At 42.9% G+C, this 25,308-nt stretch overlaps 1 protein-coding gene across 1 annotated transcript in view; it reads right to left on the reverse strand.

Moving 5' to 3' along the window:
* Window positions 1–19,112, reverse strand: part of PPP1R14C (protein phosphatase 1 regulatory inhibitor subunit 14C) — a 51,755-nt gene extending 32,643 nt beyond the window's left edge. Inside the window, exon 1 of the mRNA XM_053974589.1 lies at window positions 18,700–19,112. Within this exon, the coding sequence (XP_053830564.1) occupies window positions 18,700–18,984 (285 nt within the window). The 5' untranslated portion in view covers window positions 18,985–19,112. The remainder of the gene's footprint in view (window positions 1–18,699) is intronic.
* Window positions 19,113–25,308: the final 6,196 nt, after the last annotated feature.

Here is a 25,308-nt window from a genome sequence, read left to right on the forward strand (position 1 = left end):
GTAGCAGAATCCATTGCCAATCACTGAAATCAAACATACCCAATATCCCTTTGTTTAAAATCCCCATTACCTTCAGCTGCAAGAAGGAGATCACTGTGCCAAGAGTACTTCTATATTTATTCCACTTTAAAAACGCTGAAGATGCTTCATATAATGCCTTTGGCATCTACCACTGAATAAAGACAAGCCAAGGCATAAGATACTTTGTAAAACAAAACTATTCAAAACCAAAGTACACAAATTTACACCACCATTTTCCAAAGGGATTAAACAATTATGTAGTTAATTAGAAAAATTAGGACATCAGTTTCACCTTGTTTCTACACAGACCAGAACTCATTTCCTACTGTGGTTTCTGCTGTAGATCTGGGTAACTACTTATAAAAATACACTAAGGAATGAAGGTTAATTTTTAAGTTCCCTTATGCTGTTGTTTTTAACAAACAAACAGAAAGTACACACAAAGAAAAAATAACTACTTTTTATAACTGAAAATCCATGTATGCACTCAAATAGAGAATATTCATATGAAGCCCTGAAACACTTCAGACAGAGCCAAAGGAGAAATAATAGCTGGTTGAGCTTCCAATCTACAAGATTCCAAATGTACAGAGAAACAAGCTGCAGTTTAAAATTACCAGTCTCTCAGTAAGAGCAGCTTGGTGGCTTATGTTATCTATACATTCAATTAGGTGAGAGGAACACTGGGCCAAAATTTTACATCAAAGCATCTTCATATTGCCCTAGTAGCCAAGGCAACAGCACTAATCTTGTTTAACTTTTTTATTCATGGGAAACTATTCTGGCCTTCTTGTAACATTTTGTTTTATAGTAAGTCGGCTTTGGCCTTTACTCATGCACTGCTCCAAACAAGCTCCCACTCACATAAGTAGTCAGTCCACCTTGCATTCAGTGCTCCACTCCCAGTCACCCTGGCCAATTTCGAGCTACAGGCAAAACCCTCACTGCTGCTTTCTTGTGGGCTAGTTCTCTTCCACCTTTTGATGATTATAGCCCTTTGATTTCAGCCCTAAAGCAAATTCAGTTATTTGATACTTTCCCACAAAATCTTCTTCCCTTCTCCCTCAAAACATGCCCCAAGAACAGACAAGTTCTCACAATTCCCTGGGAAACAGTAAGCACTTCAGTTTAATGCAGAAAAAACTCCATGGGAATAAGACACCAGCAGTCCTAGCAACAGACACATGGGACTGAAGTGGCCAAGTACACAGTGATCCCTGCTGCTTATGAGTGCACCGGATCCAGGAGCCCAGGTCAGTGCACCTGCTCTGCATCTGGCTGTTTTACATGCAAGGCTGTCCTGCACACAAAAGGAACATGCCAGCTGAACACCAAATTCATTTGTACACTACAAGCTTGCTATCCTGCAGAAGTTCACAATTCACAAGGAAGTTTGTTTCTGAAGAGAAAGACCTCCATTCTTAGACAGGAATTACAAACAGTAAATGGAGGTGGTCCTACAATTAAAGACAGCTTAAACAGATGAATCATTCCAACGACCTTCCAGTAGTATCTTACCATCAAGCATGTGTGTCATAAAGTGATTGTTTCCATCTCTGACATGAAGGAAATACTTAGCTAGCCCTTAGTGCAGAAGCTTTGTTCATTAACCTTTGAGCACTCCAGAATGTGCTTCAGAATTAAAGCAATGTAAATATTTATCTGGGAAACAGGAAGAATAAAATTTTCTAAGAGTCAAATGAAAACTAATGTCAGTTTTAGAGACCTGTCTTCCAGTTGCTTGACTGTCCTCAATCACACAGCCTCAATGTTACATTAACAGGCTTCTTCCTTTTAAACTGCATATAATTTTTTTCTTGTGTTTAATCTTGGCAGTTAAATGGATCATTAGGATTGGAAATGTACATCTCTTTGGATATGAATAGGATGAAGCAGGGTAAGTTGTTGTTTTCAAAGCTGCCATTAGCCTGCTGATAGTTTTCTTTAAGGCACCATTAACACAGCAGCAGTCAAGACCAACTTACACTGCTGCAAAGAAACTATTATCCAGCAAATTTAATCCTTTTTTTCTTACCTACAGGAATCTTTGCAGAAATCTTCACAGGTCAAGTAGTACTCTAAATGTTATGGAGATACAACCAGAAAAATAATCAGCTCCTGTAGTTCCTTGAATCCTGCGTTACCTACCACTGCACTTGCAGGAGAGCACATGGCCAACTTCTGGAGGAACAGAGGAACAGTGGATCAGATATAGTACTCATGCCCTTACCATCCTTTCTCCTTTTAACACCTCCAGCCAGCCCCCAGTCCCCAAGAGGACTGCAGCATTGATGGACTCTGGGCTTAGCCTGCCCTTCTTCTCCCTTCCTGTCTCCTGCTCTGCCTTTTACAGCTACTACAGCAACAGACTCTGTAGCAAGCAAAATCTTTCAGCATATCAAACTATTCTGATGTGAGGAAATTAAAATAAGAAACGTGGTTTCAGAAGTTGACATTTAAATGGGTTTTGTGGCTGAACAAAGGCACTTCAAAATCAAGTCTTTACATAAAAACTAAATTAATGGTGCAACACACACCTTCTCATCATGGTCCATATGGCCACTTTGGCTACGATAACAAAGCTGGGTCTGCACTGACCTCTTCAAACGCTCAGTCACGACACACATGTTAACAAAACCCACAGCCCTGTGTTACACTCTGCAGTCCAGACCTGGAGCTCTCCCTTCAAGGACAAACTTCCTCTATTTGCCCCGAACAGCCTTAAGAAACACCCAGGCTCAAAGGCTCCTATAAAAATGTATCCTAAAACAGGCTCTGCCCACAGGCAAGCCAGATCAGGAAGCCAAACTGAGAGCCTGGGCCACAGGGCTGTACCCGTGGTCCCCCATGTCAGCTCCTGGGGCCATGAGCCCCTGCCCCAGCCACGTCCCAGCTGCCACAGCCCTGCCCAGCCACCAGCCCTGCTGAGCTGGACCCACATCCCAGCCTGCCCTTGGCTCAGCCACAGGGAGACACCCAGGGCTGGGCTGCCCCAGTGCCCTTGGCTGCCTGCTCCTGGCTGGGGGTGGGACAGGCCCTGGCTGCCATTCCCTGCCCCAGGCAATGCCCATGGAACAGGTGTGGCAGGTGGGTGACCTGCAGCAAGGCCCAGGGCAGCATGCTGCAGTGACCCCCACACAGCACTGCCAGACCACTGCAGAAACCAACACTGCAGAAACCAACACTGCAGAAACCAACACTGCAGAGCAGATTTTCCACCAAATACCATTTGTGCAGTCATTTTTGAGAGAGGCATCCCCAGCTGAGCTCACACAAGGAACCCTTCCTGCCAGGGAGCCGGACACAGGCTGCCACTGCTGTTGACCATTGGCCAGTCCCAAGTAGTGTCCCTCAGGGCTAAGTACTGGCCTTAGTCCTGTTCAATATCTTTACTGATGATCTGGATGAGGGGATGGAGTGCACCTTCAGTCAGTTTGCAGATGACATTAATTTGGGAAGGAATGTTGATCTGCTGGAGGGTAGGAAGGCTCTGTGGAGGGATCTGGGCAGGTGGGATTGTTGGGCTGAGGATCAACAAGGCCAAGTACTGGGTTCTGCACTTGGGTCCCAACAGTCCCATGCAGCGCTGCAGGCTTGTGGAAGAGTAGCTGGGAAGCTGCTGATTAAAAGAGGACCTGGGGGTGCTGGTCAACAGCAGCTGAACCCGAGCCAGTGTGTGCTCAGGTGGCCAAGAAGGACAAAGGCATCCTGGCCTGTAGCACAAATAGTATGGCCAGCAGGACAAGGGAGTGCTCATGGCCTTGTACTGAGCTCTGGTGAGGCCACACTTCAAATCCTATGTTCAGTTTTGGGCCTCTCACTACAAGACACTGAGGTGCTGCAGCATGTCCAGAGAAGGGCAACAGAACTGGTGAAGGGTCTGGAGCACAAGTCTTACAAGGAGCAGCTGAGGGAGCTGGGGTTGTTTAGCCTGGAGAAAAGGAGGCTCAGGGAGACCTTATTGCTCCCTACAAGTATCTGAAAGGAAGTGTTGGTCTCTTTTTCCAAGTAACAACTGACTGGGCAAGAGCAAACAGCCTCAAGTCATGCCAGGGGAGGTTTAGATTGGATATTAGGAAAAATTTCTTCATGGAAGGGGTTGCCATTCATTGAAACTGGCTGCCCAGGGAATTGGTTGAGTCACTATACCCAGAGATATTTAGAAGACATGTGGATGTGGCACACAGGGACGTGGTTTAGTGGCAGACTTGGCAGTGCTAGGTTAATGTTAGGACTTAATGATCTTAAAGGTCTTTTCCAACCTAAACAATTCTATGATTCCACAACCATCCTCCTTTCCCAAGGGTGCCCAGGTTTTTCTTCCCTCACTGCCAGACAACCTCACCAGCAACACCACTGCTCTGCAGCTGCAGTTTTATCAGAAGTCAGCTCCAGCATCACTGTTGCTCCATACTGAGTATTACAAGATTTGAGAGGGGAGAATTTGTGTATCAGAAGAGAGGAGACAAGAAGTCACACTCCTTTTCTTCCAGCTTCCACTCCATGTCTCATTTCCTGCAATATCTCCAACACAATGTCAGAATAATGCCAAACTAGAATATCTTAGCATATATTAGTTCCTCTCCAGTAACACACAACCTCCACTTGCTATCATTCTTCCCCTTCTCCTTAGACTACAGCAAGCAAAGGCTCCTCATCTACAGCAGCAGAGCTGAAAGCCAACTGCTCTGCACACAGCCACCCTGCAAGTCAGTCTTTGCTAACGCACAGATGGCTTCCCTTCTTTTGCCTTGTCTATATATGTCAATGTATTTTGTCTTCCAGGGCAAGAAACTCCCAGGCTAGGTTTTCATGCAACTTTCTTAATGTTGATTTGCTAATTGACCATTTGAAAATCAAAGCCAAAAACAAAATCCGCATAAACATGGATGACTCCTAAAAGTAACAATCATATGACATGAAAAACAAGCCAGTGTGGGAGGACAGAGTCAGACATACCCTAACTTCACTGCTTTTATGCTTAACACTGCAGCTGTGAAAATGAAAAGGGAAGAAATATGCTTTTTCAAGGCATAGCCAGCCAGTCTGTTACAATGCTTCCAAAATATACCCCTAATTCTCCTGTTCAGTGCTATGGAAATAATTGCATTTATTGTTCAGGTTTTGCCTTTTCATAACATTTTTTTTTTAAGTCAAAAGAATGAGAAAATAGTGGTATTCTGTAATAAAAGCAGATGCCATAATGTGACAGGGTGAACAGGTCATTTCAACAATAATGGTGGAAGACTGCAATTTTCTAACACATGTGTATCAGAGGTGGAGTACTAAAATTAAGTAAGCGTTTAGCTGAGTTTCATGAGTGGAAAATCTCCTCTATTAAAAATTTGCCTCATAATATGCCTTTAAGAGGTACAGAGTGCAGAACATCAAACCTGTCTATTATTTCATTTTTGCTGCAGCCAGCACCTCAGACCTTTAGACCTGGTTCCTGATTCATAAGAAAACCCTTATGGCCATGAACAACTTATCTTATTGAACACCTATCATCCCAGCACTGTCTGAGGAAGAGCCATCTACAAAGACCATTTCATCTACTGGTAATAGACTCAGAGTGATGGGGTGACTGCACAAATGTAACTGAAGACACTTGTCCAGATCTGATGTACAAGTTACAAAAAACACTGGACAAATGCTTTAGAAGCATTTCAGTACATCATATGTCTTCAGAGTTAAATGTACAGACATCCTTACCAATTGTAGAAAATACCAGCAGTTATTGATAGTGACCATATTACTTCTTCCTCTAATCCACCCCCAATGGACTCTCCAATACTGGCACTGCTTTAAATATTATTCAAACAAGTCTTCCTAAAATTCCAGCTCCTACTTGTCCAAAGAGCAACATCTAGAGGAAGAGAAGCAAACTTATAGAAAACTAATGTCAATCTCATTTGACTCTACAACCCCTGACTTCTGAAGTTCTCTCTTTCACTACCATGAATATTTCTGTGACTCTTTAGTAGACAAAAACAGAGGGGACAAGTTCAATCAGGGACTTGAGGGCACAGGAAGAAAGCAAACCAGAAGAAAAATTACTTATATTTATCAAACCGGCAAAGCAAGTCAGCAGAATTTGGCCAAAGAGACATACACCTACGCACCTGGATCTGAAGTCCATGTTAGTGGAAGAAATAACCTGGAAAAAAATGGAAACGAGGCAGGTAGCCTACTATATACTTTATACATGCATACTGCCATCTCTACCTTAGTTCTACCTCTCCAGGAACAACTTTCCACTTTCTTCTCCAATCTCTTCCCACCTGTCCCTGATAACCCAGCACTTCCCATTCTGAGGCAGTGGATATCCTTCTACTGCCTATTGCAGAGACACAGAAGCAAGCCCTAGAGGAGAGAGGTGTATTTGTTCTTTACTAGTAAAAGTCACGGCATTTATGACAGATATGACTTGCTAGGACAAGGGTTTTTAAAAAAAGTTACCAACGACTCCAACTTCTCAAGCACTTACATTTCAGAGCAGTTCTCAAGGCAGGAGATGTGTCCATGTGGTATGCATCCTAAGAGGATAAATTACCCTAAAGCCACGGGCAGTGAACACGGGGTTATAGCCAGCAGGTGGGGGTGTGGGCAAGACACAAGGCAGAGCAGTTCTCTGAGATTCATGACATTGCTACTAAATGATGAAAAATAAGCATCACATGAAATACAAGAGCAAATGCCACAAGATTCTGAATTTTGAGAACCCTCCACCTCATTGTGCCCATAACTTCAATAATTAAAGTCAATCCCCTGCTACAATGGCTGCAGCTCTATCATTTCTTAGGACAACACAGAAAAAAAATTCATTGGCGAGATGATGTGATTACAGGGAAAAGATTTTATGATACCAAAATGCCTGTTTTCCAAGAAGGGACTGCCAGTCATAGTAGAGCATACCAGTTATTCCATTTGTCCAATTCTGTTTGTTAATTAAAAAAAAAAAAAAAAAAAAAAAATCACTGCTCATTATACAAAGAACCTTGCACTCTGCAACTTCTGTGTCACTAATAAGCACAGAGAAGAAACTGATACCCAGTCACAGACTTCATTTCATCTTCTTCAGTACTAACACCACTATTTTGCTGTTTTCAGAACTGAACTGTCAAAACAACTTATCCAAATATATCCAGAACATGCTGGTTAAGGAATTGTTGTCTAATTTGTGCATTCCTACAGAAGTCTAAAGGAATCACTCGAGTGTGAAATTGCTAAATGAAGAAGAGGCATTGATCACAGACTATACTGAGCAGAGGAAGAGAAGCATTCAACACCTCCTAACCATACCCATAACATAGATTCAATCTCAGCAAGATATTTGTTGAAAATCAAGTGCTGTCTCCAGAACAAATGCTTTGTGTTCTCAAAACAAAAATAGGACATGCTAAGTCTATGCCTGGATGTCACTTATGTTAAACAAAACACTCCAAAGCAGATAGGAAGGACACATCATGGCTTTTGTCATCATCCACTTTCACATCAAGCAGAAATAGTTTGGCAAATAGTTTAGCAAATACATGTGGTACACCAAATCACTCTTACCTAGTCACTCTTGAAAGGCACAGAGCTTAAGCCACCAGGCTTAAATGTTGCTACCTTGATGACTATGCAAGTGGAATGACTTTCCACGTAGTAATCACAGGACATACCTACCTTCTGCGATTCACAAGAGCAGGTCACTCTCCATCTCCAAGCAACAACAGGCACAGATGACTGCTTCCCTGCAATTTGTACATAATTCTGCTTACAGCAAGAATGAAATAACGACTAGGACCATGCTGCACTAGGTCAAATTTGACAGATTGATTGTTTTTTTCTAAGAGAGAAGACGAAAAAACCTAAGGAATATATACTCCACGAAAAAATTTTGATCAAACAAGATCAACACCAGGTCCTTTGCAGTCTGAGAATTTAGGCTAAACAGCAGTGCAATTAAGTAGGTTTGCCTCTTGGGCCACTTCAAGGATTAATTACTCCATCAGATTGTTTGAAAGAACACAAGGAAAGAACACGTGATATAATGAGGCCTCTAAATGGCTCTCTTCATCTCAGTTTCAGCAGCCCTGTAAAAACAATCTGTTAGTCTCCAGTATTGATTTTCTTTACACTGAGAAGCTGCGTGTAAATTGACTTCTGCAATAAAAGTCATACAGTATGGGTACATCAAGCATCTGACACAGTCAGTCTTCTCACCACATTTTTGTCTTACCAGCCAATTAAAGTGTTACTGGTTGGAACAGGAGACAGTTTTCAATCATTATTATTTCTTTAGCCAGAAGTATTAGGTCCTTTAAGATTTAACACGAGAGACAAGATGTCTGTTTTCTGGGGGGGAGGGGGGCGGGGGGGGGGTGGAATGTTTTATTCAGTGGTATCAAAACAAGTGCACTCACATTCTGCAATGTAATCTTTTTGAAGAAATTGAATATGCAAGAGATACACAGAGTTTCTCATGGCTTGTAACAAGTCATTCCTCCAAGTGGTGCCTGAGCATAGGAGTGTGCTCTACACAGTGACTACTCTCCCTCCCCCCAGATACTCATTTGGAGCAGCAGGCAGGCCAGGGACTGGCAGTCAATGCATTCTGGCTCTGGTCCACTGGTGTCAAGAAATATCAGCAGGAGTTCTAACATGCTTTAAAGCAGACACTCCTCTTCCCTGGGGGCCAGAGACACCACTCGGCTACACAGGCAAGTCCCTGAACTGCAAAACATGGAAAAGTGCCTAAGGGATCTTTAAAATGAATTCACAAACAACTCCAGATCCGGGAGGTGGCATAACCTGCTGTGACTATCCCACCAAGGATGACAAAAAGAGAAGGGGGCTAAAGACTATATAGGACCCCTGTTTGATTCCGGTGCTGCTTCTCACTGTCAGATTCCCAGAGAAGTATTTTGGCACATAGTCCTGCCTCCTTCCACTTGCTACATTAAATGCACTACAAACTACTAAACAAGAATAAGAGCTAACAATTCTAATACTAAATGTTGTCATTACATATTTTAAGGTGAAATCTGATAAGAATCTAAAAAAAAAAAAAAAGAAGATGAAAAAGTGTTCAGAGACATACTGGAAAAAAAAAAAAAAAAAAAAAAAAGGCAGAGTTGTTTTTTAGGTGTTGATTTTTACAGAGCTAGTCCTGGAAGCCTGTTGCCCCAACCTGAGACAAGACAGTCTCCAGATCACACAGTGAAAGATTGATACTTTGCTGCCTCATATAAATGAATTCTCTGGTTATCACAATTACTTCATGACACTAAACCAAATCTTCTTCCTAAGAGTTTGGGTTTAATAAACAAAAAGTAGTTGGCTAGCTACAAGCAAGTTGATTTAATCTTTAGCTAAGCAGACTAGGCAGTACTGCAGCAACAGCTGAAGTAAGACCTGGAATGTTTCTGGCTGCCAGTGAGCTAGTTACCACCAGCACTCCTTCCCCTAACCAGTTTTTGCACTCAGAAAGGATTCAGTTTTCAATATCAACATAATCCAAATTCTAGGGAGCTTTGCTAATGTTTTAAGAAAGAAGACTAAGCACTTTTACATCAACACACCTAAAACAGGAGTACAAAATTTAACTGTAAACCTAAAATGGCATGATTGCTACCAGCATAACAAAAAGACACAATAGTTTATTCCAGAATATCTGGTTCTTTTCTGACCAAAAAAAAAAAAAAATATTTGCTATGTGCTTCAGGTACTATCTTTTAAAATGTAAAGCAACCAACTGTAAAGGCTTAGGGCATTCTTTATGTTTAAAGTGTGTCAAAATGTTATATACCAGTCACCTAAAGTAGAACTAATCACTTGTATCATGCTAGAGTTAATTTAGATATCTACTTCAAAAAAGTTATCATTCAAGTGCTAAAGTAAGTTAGTTTTCTAAGGAGTGCTAAATTAATTCCATGAAATATTAGTAAGCACATTTCTCCCAGAGTCTGCAGACATACTCAAAAGATGGATTTTGTTATAAGGTAGTAAGTAACCTACAGGAGAATCACTGTCTTAATATTTCTCCCCATTTGCTGTGGTTGTCACTTGAGTCTGATGATGCCCAGAGTAAGAACAGGCAGTAAAGCACATTTACAATCTGTTTAAACTTCACCTCAGAGTGAAAGTCCAAGCAAGCTCATTCCAAGCAAGTATTGGTCTTTCACTTATGTCTTTCTATATTTTATGGAAGGAATGGGAAAGATTCTAGTGCCTAAAGGATTTAAAAGTAATATTTAAATACATAAAATAATGTGGAAAGAAACATCATATAACCAAGTTACTCCATTAAAAAATTATATCAAATGCAAAGAGCTTATCTGCAAATAAGAAGGCAGACCATGTGACCTAGGAGATCCTTCCCAGTTCTGTGTTCTGGAAAGTAATCCTATTAAGACAGTCTGGTAAGAGGATTTTCATTAGGCATTGATTGTGCCATCATTTGCACTTATGAAGTCCAACACAGAGGACTGAGGTGTGTGTGATCCTCTTCTTGGCAGCATATTTGGAATGGTGAACTCTTCTGAGTCACCATTAGAAGTGTCACCTCTAGACTAGCACCACTGCACACACTAGCCATTCACTTACTTACCATTGGGCCTCTAAATTAATGCTATCTTCTATGCTACATTTGCTTTACAGGCTGAACAGTATTGCACTGAATTAATAATCTACAAGTGTTCCAATAATTAAAGACCTATAGTAACATGTTATGATTTTTCTCTATATTTAGATCCACTAGATCTATGCTACTGATAAATAATCACATGGATTGAAAATATACAACATGCCTTCTGGGGCTGCAATCTGTGTGTTCCCTGAAAATAATTTAAGATGCCATGCTGAACTGGTTCCTAGAATACATATCATGCTTGCAGGGTGGGAGGGAGTGGTGGGGAGGGGAGGGAACAGTTCTGCTAATGAAATGTGATCCTCAGAATTAAATACTTATCACTTCAAAGAAGATTTGATTTGTTTCAGTGTGTACCTCTGCCCAAGCAATTCCTTGTTCCAAGAAGATCTTTAACAGGCTAAATTTATTCTATCCTTTGAAATAAAGTTGTACTGCTGCTCTAGGGACTGCATACAATTAAGATTTTATACCCCTTCTCCAGCATTAATAAGTTCTAGAAATCTTGACTTCCATAATTCCATATGTCACATGGGAGAACAGCAAAAGAAGCTGCTAATGTTTTACAACAGGCAGCCAAAAGTTGCGGTGACAAAGATGGATGGCCACGTCTAACCTACTCAATTTGTGCTGTCAAACAGAAGTTTCTGGAGTTAGATGTAAGGCAGGGAAAAATGAGATCTTGGCTTTTGAATACTGCAGGCAAGACACAAGACTGGAAGAACGTATTGATATTGCTGTTGCCGCTTTATCACCTGTAGTGACAAGAGACAAGGGGACCATAACTCACACTGAATCAGGTTAGAGTTGGGATAGGTTTTTTTTTCGCCATTGCTATCTCCTGCACTGTCAGAATATTATGTAAAGTATGTATACATTATGTACCATAGTATGCTCTTCAAACCACAGGTTTTTTGGTTGGGTTTTAAGTACCGTTACAGTGTTTTTAAAGTGGCTGATAACCCGTTCTAAAGGGAGAATTACGGAAATGCCACCAGGAATGCAATCTTTGCAAGGTATGAACCAAAAGAGAATGAGTTTAGGGTGGTCATAAGAGTCAACTATCACACTACTTGTTCTAGTTGAAGTAAGACTTAATTTCACATATTTTTATTTACATACAAGACCTACCTAGAATCATTCCCTATGCCTTATAAGAGAAGTAAAACATTCCATGAAATAGGTACTTTCCTCATTTAAATACGGTTATTTTTGTTTCAGGCATTTCCTTAGACAGCACAGGTTAGATCAGCTAATGCAAAGCACAGAGAATAAGGAGAGACTGTCATACCACAGGGTTACAAGGAACCAACAGTGCTCAAGTCAGCCCAGCACCTTCAACAAAGCACAATATAACCTGCTCTCAGCTATCTGGGGATGGATCATCCATTTTGTAGTTTACTTGTGCTACAAGTACAGACACATCCAAGCTACACTCAAGTCCAAAAGCAATATAATTAATTTTTGTTATAAACCTGAATGGTTAAAAGGGGTAGATTAATGACCAGTTCCCATTCTTCCCCTGTAAATTCACTGCATGATTTGTAGCAGAGTTTACCCTTTTTTTTTTATCCACAGTTTTTCCATTGTATCCACATTCTCCCACCCACCCCCTCCTCTCCTTTGTTACCCTGGATAATCAAGTATGTAAAACAATTTGCCTGAAGGCACAAGAGTCTTTGTAGCCACAAAGATTGGAAGCTACTGTTAATAAGAAATACAATTATAAAATCTTAAGTGATGTAAGCAATCAATTATTTATTCACCTTGTTATAAAACAACCACACCTACTGCTTCAGCAAAGAGACCAGTTGAATCTTGAACAGAGAGGAAAAGGACAAAAAAATTGCTATGGAAATGCTGCTGAAAGATAATCTGCGTTGTGAAGCTTTAAACTGGAAGTCAAGAATATTGCTGTTGATTCAGATAAAACAATGAACTATGACCAATGCAGAAATGACATCAAGACTAAACAAAGATCAAATAGTAGAAAAAATAATTTTCTTGGAATCATAGAAAGGTTTGGGTTGGAAGGGATCTTAATGCTCATATAGTTCCAATCCCCCTACCATGGCATGGGGACATCTTCCATTAGGCCAGCCACATCCAACTTCAACACTTCAAGGGATGCGAAGTACACAACTTCTTTAGGCAACCCATTCTAGTGCCTCACCACCATCACAGTGAAGAATTTCTTCCTAATAACTCACCTAAGCCTGTCCTCTGTCAATTTAAGGCCATTCCTCCTTGTCCTCTCACTACACGTCCCTCTCAAACTGTCTTGCAGGCCATGTCTAAGTCTCCCTGAAGCCTTCTTCAGGCTGAACAATCCCAACTCTTGGCTTTCACATGAGAGGTGCTGCAGCCCCTGATCATCTTTGTGGCCCTCCTCTGGACTCATTCTTACACGTCCATGTCCTTCTTATGCTTGGGGCCCCAGAGCTGGATGCAGTACTCCAAGTGCGGTCTCAGAAGAGTGAAGTAAATGCTGAAGAACTATCTCCCTTGACCTGCCGGCCATGCTGCTTTTAATGTGGCCCAGGATGAAATTGGCTTTCAGGGCTGCAAGTGCACATTGACAACTCATGTTGAGGTTCTTGTCAACCAACACCCCCAAGTTTTCTGCTCAGGGTTACTTTCAATCCGTTCTCCACCCCATTTGTATTTGTGGTCAGGACTGCCTTGACCCATGTGCGGAACCTTGTACTTGACTTGATGAACTTCTCTCCTTGAATTCCTTTGCACTGTTGTACACATTTTGCATGCAAAAAAGAAGGCAAGTTCAGTAGCTGAACAATGGTACTAGTTTCCTACCAGAGTAGGGTCTTTAGAACTTAAGGCAAGATCCTAAGAAGTTCATTTAGAAACAAAAGGCTCTGGCTTTGTCACAACCAGGTGCTTGCTACCCTCACAGATCCTTCAGCCCACTCCTCCAAAAAGAACTGCATGTATTTTACAAGGTTTGTTTTAAAATAACATGCATTTCTTAGGCTTCCCATTTTCTGCTCTTGGGATTCAAATACCTTTCTGTGATTGCTACACGATAGAATAAGCCTTTGCTACACCTGTTTTGCCTGTGTCCTTTACAGGTCTCTGATCACAGCAACTCTTCAACTGACGCAAGTATGTTACACAGTATCCCTGCCCTCAAGAGAGGACACCAAATTTTCTGCTGTACAACATGGAGATCTGTAAGAGCTGTCCAAAATAAATAATCCAAAGAAATTTCTAAGCACCTTGGTGGACCTACAAGTTCTTTACTCCAATGTATCTGAACTGCAACATTCAATCTCTCAAAGAAAGAAATCCTTTATTATGCCTCCTACTAACTTGCATCCTTTTAAAGGAGTGACACTCACTCTAGTTCTCAGCTTGTTCTCAGCCTCTTTCCACTTCTAATCCATTGAGAAAGAAATCCACATGCAATTACCATTTCTGAGATCTTAGTCCAAGTTAGAAATCTATTCAAAGAGTGAGACTGTAGGCAAAAGTTTGTTTCTGTAGCGTTTTATTCAGTGGATTTTCTTACCAAACGCCTTTCTGAGAAATGAATAATGAATTTCAAACATTATCTCACTAGAGCCTGAGGCATAAGTAGTACCTGATCATACCATCAGGTCCACATCACCACATGGCAGCCTTAGCAGCATGCTGACCGGGCTGTTTTGGAAAAGACTGTGTGTGGAGGGAAATGTTAGCCTATCCCAGCAGCTTCAGGAAGACAAAGAGGGTGCTCTCCAGCTCTGCAGTCACTGAGCAACCAGACAAAGGCAAAGGGAGCTCTTGATCCCTGCAGGACTGAGTTAAATTGCTCCTTTCCCTCCCATACTCCACAGCCAACATGCAATCCCCTACCCATTTCAGTGCTTCATGCCACTCTCGTCATTGCAGTATCTGTACCAGAAGATGGAAGAAAATCTTACACATAACAATTCTCAGTCTGGCGTGGGTTTGTACTCTTAAAGGAAATGCCTGAAGGGCCTTTATGGGCAGCTCTTCCAACTGCATTTTATTGTACAGTGAATTTTTAAACACAATCTCAGGGTATTTCCATTCCTGGAATGGAAAAATAATAAGCTTGGACATAACACTCTGGCACTGCCAGACCAACATCATATGCCCTGCCAAGCACTGACTTCCATACATCACTAGACATGCCCTAATAAAATATTTGATTACTCAGCTAAGCTCAGCAATATCTCAGAAGGCAAGTCTTGTATTCAGCTTTTAGAGTGTGAAGTCTAGGGGCTCATTTGATTTGTACATGTAAATCTCTACATTAAAAAATATTCAGCAACAAATCCATACACAAGCAAAACCTTTCTTCATTTTTGTGCAAAAATCTGTGTGCCATTTATAGCAAATGCTATCATTCTGGATGGACAGGACCCCAGAGCACAGAAATTCACCTGCAAAATCAAATGGTTTCTGGGGACAAGTCCAGTGGTCTCTTTTTTTCATATACAAAGTCGTACAAGTTTGGCAGGTGCACACAACATAGATTACACATCTGGAAAACTGGTCTGTCACCACTTCCATGCTGAACTACAAGTTGCAAACCATCAGGGAATGAATAGTGATGATGTAAGTTGTTCTGAGCAGCATTATTTTGCAATTCTTAACCAATAATGGACTTAGCCCAAAACACAAAGCATCTGTGGAGAAACTATTTTTAGTACCAAGATACCTAATAAAGGTCAACACTGAAGCCAGTTCAAGTCCTGCAATTAAGGCATTGCATTTTCAATATACTAACCTGCAACTACAACCTCAGTTTCAGCATTCACAGAAACCAGAACAAACAGGTTATAAAACTTTTTTTTTTTTTTTTTAATTAATCAGTCCCAGAAGCAGACAGCCAGACCGATACTCACCTGAAGCACCTGACCTGAGTACCTTAGCCTGGCAGGTGCTGGTGCCAAACAAATCCTGCTTAAGTCTCTCTGGTCCTATTAAAGTTTTCTACCTTGATAACCTTTACCATTCAGGTAAAGGGTCTTTTATCCCTCGAGTCTGCATCATGTGGAAGTAACGTTTCTAAACCTAATCTCTGTGTCATATAACTGAGGTCTGCATTAAGAATAGTCTCAAATAGCTCCTTCTAAGTCGTATTTCCAACACCATTATATTGCTTGGCATCCAATTTTTAAAACTAAAAATGTACCAATAAGACAAGATCCACTAGAAAAAGAACACAAACAAACCTGTCTCATTATTTCCCAACCTCATCTCTTAAACTTTGTTGCCATGCCAAGACAGGCTTACAGCTGACTTAACTTGCAAGTACTTGAGAGACTATGAGTGCATGTTTAGTTTTGAATAAAGGCAATCTTTCTGCAAGTATCCACTTACTGATGAATCTCAGCATAATAGCAAACATTATTTAAATGGAAAACAGTGAGCAGGCACTACATTTATACAGTCCAAAAAAGAGATATGCAAGTCTTCTTACAGACTTTCAGTACACCACATTGCAAGCACCCTCTACTTATTTCTGCTCTTCCCAGAAATGAAGTGCACTGCTCCTTACAAATGGAGCTCTGAATCAGAATAGCAATGAAACAATTACATTGGTTAGCTCTTCCAGGATTAAAAATTCAATGGTTATTTCTGACAACCTGGAAGATTTTAGATTGTTACAGAATTTAAATGTCATTGCATTGGGAAGTTATTGTAGATCTTCCACAGAAGTTGAAGTGAGCAATTCCCAGCCCCCTCCCAACTTGCCCTCAGACAGGGTTATTAACTGTCTGCATAGGTGATTAAATTTCAGCCTGAGAGCTACATCTCTAAGCCTCGAAGTAATTCAAGCAGATTCAAGCAAAGCATCTTGCATTAAATTGCTATTGTCTTTAATCACTACAGTCATCATACATCTTCTACTTTATTCTGATAGCATATTAATAGCTTGACCTTTTCACTACCATCATCTGTGCTGACTCTGGATAGAGTTGATGTATCATAGCAAAGAAGAGCAGAAGGTGACTTAAACATTTTGCCCTTGGCCTTCAAATCTAAAAACAGTTTGTTCTGTTACATTAAACAACTTTTTCCCCTAAAAGTCACCTCAGAAAACATATCATCTAACAAGTTATTTTTATTCAGCTATATATGGTGTCCACCTTAATGGAGACCTTCTGAAGCATACATCCTTCTACTTTAGTTGGAAGCAACAGCTATAATAAGGAAAAGAATGAATTATTTTCCTCTAACAAGCCTGTGATTTGAATACTATGAAGAGCAGCAGTAATTCCATTGGGCTTTGCTTTGGTTGTATATACCACATCCTTTCTTATGAACAGAACAAGCTCACCTGTATGTGAGAAGCACACAGCCCAAATAGGTCTGGTGCTTTTGAACAGCAAGAGTCAAACCAGAGGACAGATCCAGCAGGCCAGACACTAACTACGTTATCAGCTTGCACAGGCACAGAATCATCAGTTCACACAAACAACTGTAAACATTGCTGGCCTCAGAAAAACCCTCACAGCCTACAGGCTATGTGGCCAAACAAGTCATGAGACTGGAGAGACAAGTCACACCAAGACGAAGACTAAGAACTGTTTATTTTTGTTATTTTTAACTGGAGTTTCTATTTGGATCTTTCTTTCCCACAGCTCATGGATGTGAACAGTTAAGAAGGTTTAACTTGACACATACACATTTTTTATGTGTCATTCTAACAAATTTGCCAATAAATCACTTTTGAGATTAAAGGAGTTTCTTTAAACATTTGTATTATGTGTGTGCTAGATATTCCATCCAGGTTATTTATATTTTCACATACACACCTCAAAGACTGTCAAGCTCTTGTCTTCCTAGCTCCAGCATCCTCAGGAGTGAGATATTGGCTCCTGGATATGCTAGCTGCAAAATTCACATCTGGCTTCAACAAATCTCAATTCAGAAGTCTCTAACAAAAGTGAATTAGACTACTGATGGGAAAAGTATGTGTGAACGTCAGTTTAGCCTTAACGTTTTGGTAAGACTAAATACCCGAGGTGGAAGGAGATACGATCCATTGGGAATTAGAAGGTCTACATTTTTAATGAAGCTTTGACAAAACAAAGTACCGGTACTTCTTTTATTTACAACATCGTTTTCTCCACAAGGAAGACAACAGTTGCCATTTCTTTGAAAAATCTTGAAACATCTTCCTGCTCATCTGTCCTCTACAAAAGAGAATTCATTCTGGCAACACTCGTTCTTTGCCCAGAGTAGCAGAAAAACAGATTTGATACGTACAAACCACGTACATACAAGCCCCCAGCGTTTTCGATTCTCGTCCTAATGATTCCCGAATTGCTCACTGGTATTTCCTGGCTAGTATCTACCCCGCTCCTGTAGGTCGGGATAATGCAACACCACGATCCAGAGGGGACCGTACCCGCACCGGAGTCTTTCCTCTACAACAGCCGCCTCCGCACAGCCCCCGCGCACGTCCCGCTCCCTCCTCCGATTCGCCCTGTGCCCAGCACACCGCTCTGCTCTGCGACCCGCCGAGCTCCCGGCGCTTGGCCAGCTCGCCTCTAACGGAGACTGACGCCCGCCCAGCCCGTGGAAGGCGCCTCGGAGCGCCGGTCCGCCCTGCCCTGGAAGGCTGCGGGGACAGCGGCTCCCGGGCACCACAGCCGCGGGCGAACCTCCTGGCATTCCCGGACCTGCCGCAGCCGCCGGCCCCCCCCCCCCTCCCCGGAGGAGAAGGAGCCCTCCATGCCCGGCCGTGCGGCAGCCACCGCCCGTCCCCAAAGGGCGGTCCCCTCTTATTCACCTCGGGAGGGCACGGGGGACACCCTTTCTATAGGACATGGGGGACCTTTCACCATTCCCTGAGCCGAGGCACCACTGAGGCGTGGGGCAGCGGCAGGGTGGAGGCGGCGGACCGGGAATGTCATTTGGAGGTGGCGGTGACAGCGCTCCTCTGCCCACCGCCGAAATGCGACTCGGGGCAGGAGGAGGATGCTAGGGGCGAGGGACGCAGCGGCGGGCGAGGGAACTGAGGCGACAGCAACCGCGCCGGGGACCCCGCGACTCCGGCCCCGCACCTCGCAGCCGTAGAGCTGCCCCAGCTGCTCCACGATCCACTCCTCCAGCACCAGCCGCTTCCGCAGTTCCTTCCGATCGTATTTCACCGTCACTTTCCCCTGCTGGTGGCGCCGCTGCTGGACCTGCACCACGGCCGCCGCTGCCGACACCGAGTCCTCCCGGGAGGAGCTGCCGGAGGAGCCGCCGCTCCCGCCGCCACCACGGGGGCTCTGGAAGAAAACGCGGTTCCCGCCGCCTCCGCCCGCTGCTGCCGCCGCCTCGCTGCCCCCGGTCGCCACCGACATGCTCCGCTCCGCCGCGGCTCCCGCCGAGCCGAAAGGCGCCCGCCGCCGCTACCGCCGGGCCGCAGCAGCCGCCGCTTACGCGTGTGCTCCGCTCCCCCGCACCTGCCGCTTAAAGCCTCGCATGGCTCGGCGGCGCAGCGGCCCCGCCGCCGGGGGTGGGCCCGGACCGGCTGGGGCGGGGACAGAGGAGGGGCTGTGTGGTACGGCACGGCACGGGTCGGGTTGGCGTAGCGCGGCGCGGTCGGAGCGGCTCGGCACGGCACAGCGTGCCCGCTGTCAGCAGCTAGGAGCGGAGTGTGGAGCACCCCGAGAGTGCCGCGGGGCTGCCCCGTGCCGGCGTGGCGTGGGCGGCCGCTCCTCGCCGTCGGCGGAGGCGGAACGGCTGTGCCCACGGCAGGGCGCTCCCGGGGAGCATACGCTCGCTGGGTGGTTTATGACTTTTTTTTTTCTATAAGGAAATGCAGTATTGTCCCGTCACGCACACCACGTTTATATACATTACATACCTGCAGCACTAAAACGCTGACTGCGATCGTTTTCTTCTCTTCGTGGTGTGTGTGTGCGTGGGTACGCGTGAATGATTTCAGGATAGTGAACCCCAACAGCTGATATTTCAAGCTATCAGCAATCAGTGTAAAAATTAGCCATGTGGAGATGGCTTTCTAAAACAACCAGGTTAGCATCAGTGCTTTCAGCCGCTTCTTGTCCCTCAGGAGATACTGAGTGAAATCACTTATAGCCCATCCTACACACCAAAATGTGCCTATGACTGCAAGTAAGTAGCCAACATAGCACAGGCGCTGGTTAGGGATGCCAAACCATCCCCATTAGCAAACAGGTTCTCCTGTGACAAGGGGCAGAAGTCAGCCTCTTGCATGTGCAGAGCAGGGATTGGGAGTGCTTGGTGTCCCAAGTTTGGATATGGCTGTGGGAATTATCTGCTGTCCACGCTGCCGTGGAGGTGAATGTCCTAAGTCAGCAGGGAGCAGAGGGGAAGGAGGCATGGATCGCTGGCCACATCTACGTGGGTATATCTGCTTCAGTTGGATCCTTGCTGCTGTTTGGCATGGCCATGTGGTAGCAGTCACATTTCAGGTTCTGCTCTCAGCATTTGATACACCACTCAGAAGGAGGCTGGCATGAGGCATTTGAGCCTCATCAGGCTATTTAGGTAAAAGATTGTGACACTAAAGGGATCATAATCTGATAAAATCTTATTACTGGTCTGAAATGCTAGGATAGCTTTTAGATTTTCATCTAAAAAAGCACTGGTTTTCAAAGCAAAGCATATGGAGTTAAGCTCTTTATCGGTGTGTAGGGACCACATGATTTTCAGAGAAACAGAGCAATTGCAACTAGGTACCAGTGTAGGTCACACTTGAAGCTTGGGCTGCAAGCAGAGCTTGAGAAAAATCATATCCCACAAATCTGAGTTTATGCAAGAAGTCTGCCCTATTCACAGGGCAGCCATTACGCAAGTGAATATCAACTTCCAGATGGGTAGTGCTGCCTGCCTGGCTTTTATAACTCTAGGCTTGTGTAAATGCAGTAGGAAAATACCATCAACAACTTGTTCTTAGAGAAACCAAAAAGAATACAAAAGAGTTTTTGAAAGAGGGGAGTGGCTGTTTTTTAAACTTTTGTGTTTGGAGTGGCCTATAATTTGGGTCTACAGCTCGGCATGTCACGTTGGAAGCCTGGTGCTGACGTACTCAGCCACAAAACTTGAAACTTTCTTGTTCAGAGCAGGAACATTTTCATCTATATAGACTGGTTGATGTTTACAGTTGCTGAGAAAAAAATTGATTAATGTGAAAGAAGGTCAATATTGCTTAAGAGGCTTTTAAAAGCCATATTAAGCATCCTACTTGGGATATATTCTATGAGATATAAAGTAAGAATACCCAAACTTTCACCATAATAGGATGCTTTGTGAAGCCAAAAGAACACTGAGGTGTTCCACGCTGGACCTAAGCTGACTAGAAAATACTGAGCTTTTTCTTCTCTGCTGTAGCAAATATCAGGCGAACAGATGGCTAAAATATTTTCTTTGAGTGTGAGAATCCAAGAGGTCTCAGCTGAAGGACTTTTCTGATACTATCACTAACAGGATATTGTAATCACTGCAGACATTTAAAATCTGGTACCCGCTATTCAAATAACACTTCCACAACACTCTGAAAGTAGAAAATGAGATACTGGTGATTAAAAAGCATGTCCTCGGAGGTTATAATTTCAAAGTCACAATTCTAACATAATGCATAGTGCTTGGTAAATGTGGGTGGATGAGAAACTGGTAGAACTGCCAGCATTGTCATGAGGCAGTTTTATGTGCCATTGGTTTTTCATTCAGTTTTTAAAGTGAGCGCATTCCTCAGGAAGCCAGAGCAAAAACTGCTGCCAAGAATCTTTTCTGCAGTGATTTTGCTTCATTTGAAAGAAAGAACTAGTTGTTTAAAAGTCAAAGTTGAGCAAAAACGTTTAGATCTGCTAATATCCTGGGAATGAGCAATGCAGTACAGTGTGGGCACAAGCTCTGCTTTACTCCTGAGTGGCTGGAGGCATATGAGAGCATTTCTTGGAGAGAGGTTTCCTCACAAATACTTCTCCATACCACAACGGAACCATTAATGGTTACACCCATAACAAATACAAGAGTAAATGTGGCAGGAGAAAGACAATCCTTCCCAAAACTTCAGCCTTAGTTTTAGACCTACCTTAAGGAATTAATTCAGGGCATAAGAGAATAGGCTTCAGAGAAGAGATTTTTTCAGCAGCTGAATCAAAATCACAGTGCAGCATTTAATCTAAAGCTAATGGTTGATCAATAAAGCTAAAGGGGAGATAAAATACTACACTTTTGAAATACTGTGCTCTTTCAGTGTGATCATGTCTCGATCTCTCTCACAAGAGCATTGTATCAGGTGACAGGACAAGTAAAGAACAGACAACATGAAATAGTAAACACCAAAGGCAGAGGAACACTTTCATAACTTGTACTTCCTTATGTTTCTTTCCCAAAGAGTGGATGTGGGAATCTCTTGTGAATGTAAGTAACATGAGGCTGCATCCACTTCCCATGTAGATATCGTAAAGTCCTAATCTGTTTTCCAGCCAAAGAAAATAATACAGAAGATATGGACTAATTTTTCAGGAGGCTTAGGCAGTGACCATTAGGGATTCAAGGCCCTGAGCATTAATTGCCTTTTCACCTTTAGTAACCCTCTATGACAGCACATTTGTTCTCTTCCTAAACAATTGATACTTCCCATCAGTGCTGGCCACAAATGTCAGCATAGACTCATTTCTATGCCTAAGAGGTTCTTCTCCAGGCAAGCTTGATGTTTAGGAAATTAACTTTAGATTTGTTATCTCCAGTGATAGTCTGAATACCCATTTTCCTATGCTGTCAAATACTACAATGGCCAAAACCAAGACCTCTTTTGTAATGCTGCTCTCCATAGGTTTTCCTTCCCCAGAGGCTGCTCGAAGGAAAGACCTCTGCAGCTTGTGTCTTCTCTGTGGCTTTCATTTGTTTCATAGCAACTTCTCTTAAGTTTTTCCATGCTTTTTTTCTGAACAACTTTGGAAATAATAGTTGCTGGGCTCTGAAATAAACCAGTATGTGTAATGAAATTTTTTTTTCAGCATTTGTTATTTTCCTGAGTCATTTGTCTTTCAGGGATTCATGTGAGTTTAGTTCTGGTGCTTTCTACCTCACATGATAAGGTATTCATGAAGAAATTAAAAGCTGAGTGAAAGACTCATAGCTGGAGATTTTCAGCAACCCAGAATTGTTTAAAACTGCAAAGTACACACCAGTCGGTGATTTTATTTCCTTATTGAAATGCACATTTGCTTTTACATGTTCTCAGAATCATAGGAGTCGTTTCATGCTTTTATTCCTTGGCTTGTTAACAAAATACTCAAGAGTTGCCAGGGAATCTCCTAGGTGTGTAATGATAGACTCCATTATTTTTGCAAGGCCAGACAGTTTTTGCCTACTGGCTAACCCTGCCTTTCAAAAGCTCTGTGTGGCATCTTGTTGGTGAGCTGTGAGACCTCACTCCATGCTCACCAGTGAGATTCACTGTTGCAGGGCTTCTCTTTTGCATGATTATTGGAAACTTCCTTCAACCAGATAGTCTGTCTTGTGCCTGGTGACGGCATCTGAGGAGCCTGAAGACACCATCCTGAGTTAATTGATGTGTAAGAAAAGTGTATTTTCGTGTAAGAAAAGTGTTTCATCTGTGAGGAGCCTTGACATCCCGTTCAGCTGGGAGGAGGTCTCACCTCTGTGGTGTGGGTGCTGGGGTCATGGATCAGTGTTGCCATTCTCCTCATCAGTAAGCCTCATCATCACTTCAGGGGGATACTACCATACTTCATAAACCACTGCAGAACTAAGTTTTGCTTTCATCATTGCAGTACCCCATGTGTGTCAGACCGTTTGAATTTAGCTTAGGGCTATGAGCTGCTAATGGGCTCTGTGTCTCTAAGTGATTTCCTACTTTGCATGCCCTAATTAATGCCCCTCCCTCTGACTGATAAGCTTCTTGTATTTCCAGATATATTATGATTTTGTTTTCATTTATAATTGCTTTTAGTCTATTTGTAATATTGATGTTCCATACTCCAGAGACACTGTGTTTGTGTCAGTCTATCACTCTCAGCAGTGCTGACTTTTTGTTCTTACTCATCATCCTTTTGATGCTCCAAACCTCTACTTTTTTGGCTTGTTTTGCCTTTATTACAAAGCTCATCACAGTCTGGCTCATACAAATGTTTGTTACCAAGGGCTGCTTTGTCCTTTGTTCTTCCTTGTGAAGAGAATAGTGGCTCATTGCTCAACCTGCTGCTGTTTTACCTGTGGTAAAAACAGTAACTCTAACAATATGAGTCAGATAAAATAATGGCACAAAGTAAAGGTTTGTTATATTGAAGTGTTTGCTCTGGTGCCTTTTGCTTATACTATTATCTGTTTATAGCTTGAATGAAACTTTGGAATATTTGGATTCCAGGAGGAGAGTGTTTCATATGCTTAAGTTACACTGGCAAAGATACACTCAGGTACAAGGTAAGTGCTACATGAGAGAGAAAAAACAGAGGGAAAAATAAATTTCCACACATGCACTCATTATTTCCTAGAAAATGTGCACAATGACAATTTCTTCCTGTCTCAGAGCAGAGATCCAAGCATGGAATGTGACTGTAGCCTCACTTCTTCCCTACACCAGTAGTGGCTAGACACCACAATGCCCTGAATCTGCCAGCAGTGGCCATATCTCTGTGGTAGAATTCCTCCAAACTCTCACCTTACTCATATAGTGTAGGGCCACAACATACACCTCTGTAGCTGCTCCCAGACGAGAAGACTCATTAGGACCTCTCTATACCGGCTGTCCATAGGAGCAGTCTCTCCTTCCCCCAGTTCTGCTGATGGCTGCCCAGCCAGTGTCCTCAGAAGGCAGAAACCTGCCCTTCAGGCTCCTTATGATTGCCTGTCTTGGCAGTTTACATGGAATCTGGGATGTTCAGCTCTGGCTCTCCCAGCTGCTCTTGCAGCAGCAGTGATGGGAAAGGACACAGAGTCCTTTGGAGCAAGAGGTCTCTGTGGAAGGGCTCCAGTGTGCAAAGGCAGGCAGCCTGGGCGCCCACTGTTGTGTCTCAGAACACAGTCAGAAATTTAGAGAGCTCTCAAGTGTCAGGTACAACACCTCCAAGCATCTCTGGTGCCTGCTGTTCAGACATGTTAGGATGCACAGACTGTGCTGTCACGGCACTTTGTGTGGAGGATAGGTGGCAACTAAAGTAGTGGGTAACCTCTGTTTACTTGCACTTGCCCTCAGTAACATCAGCAATTCCTGGTACAAATAGCCTATGATTGTTCACCTGAGCACTACCATCCATGCTGTCACTTTTATTTAGAAAGATGTGACAGCCATCCTTTTTTCTGGAAGGGATTAGTGGAGAAGTAGGGAATCAATAAAGGCAAAGATTTGGAAAAAAAAGCCAACAGCAAAACAAACCAGGAAGCAGGGTTGGACAATTAACATCCCACAGCCTCTAGTAATATTGATTGTTGTTTTGCCCTTGAATCCCACTCTGCTTACATTGAAGTATTAACCCTTTGATAAAATGCAAAGGGAGAAAATGAGTGAAAGTGTTTGTACTAGCTCATAAAAAGAGATAAACAAAAATATTAAAAGATAGTATGGGTTAGAAAGTAAGACATTAATATCTAGATTGATAATTGTCAGGATCAGTCATCTCCCAGACTGGTATCTGTCACCTCTGCTACACAAATTTCACTTGCACTCAAGA

The sequence above is a fragment of the Vidua macroura genome, chromosome 3 (genome assembly GCF_024509145.1).
Source record: "Vidua macroura isolate BioBank_ID:100142 chromosome 3, ASM2450914v1, whole genome shotgun sequence".
NCBI lineage: Eukaryota > Metazoa > Chordata > Aves > Passeriformes > Viduidae > Vidua > Vidua macroura.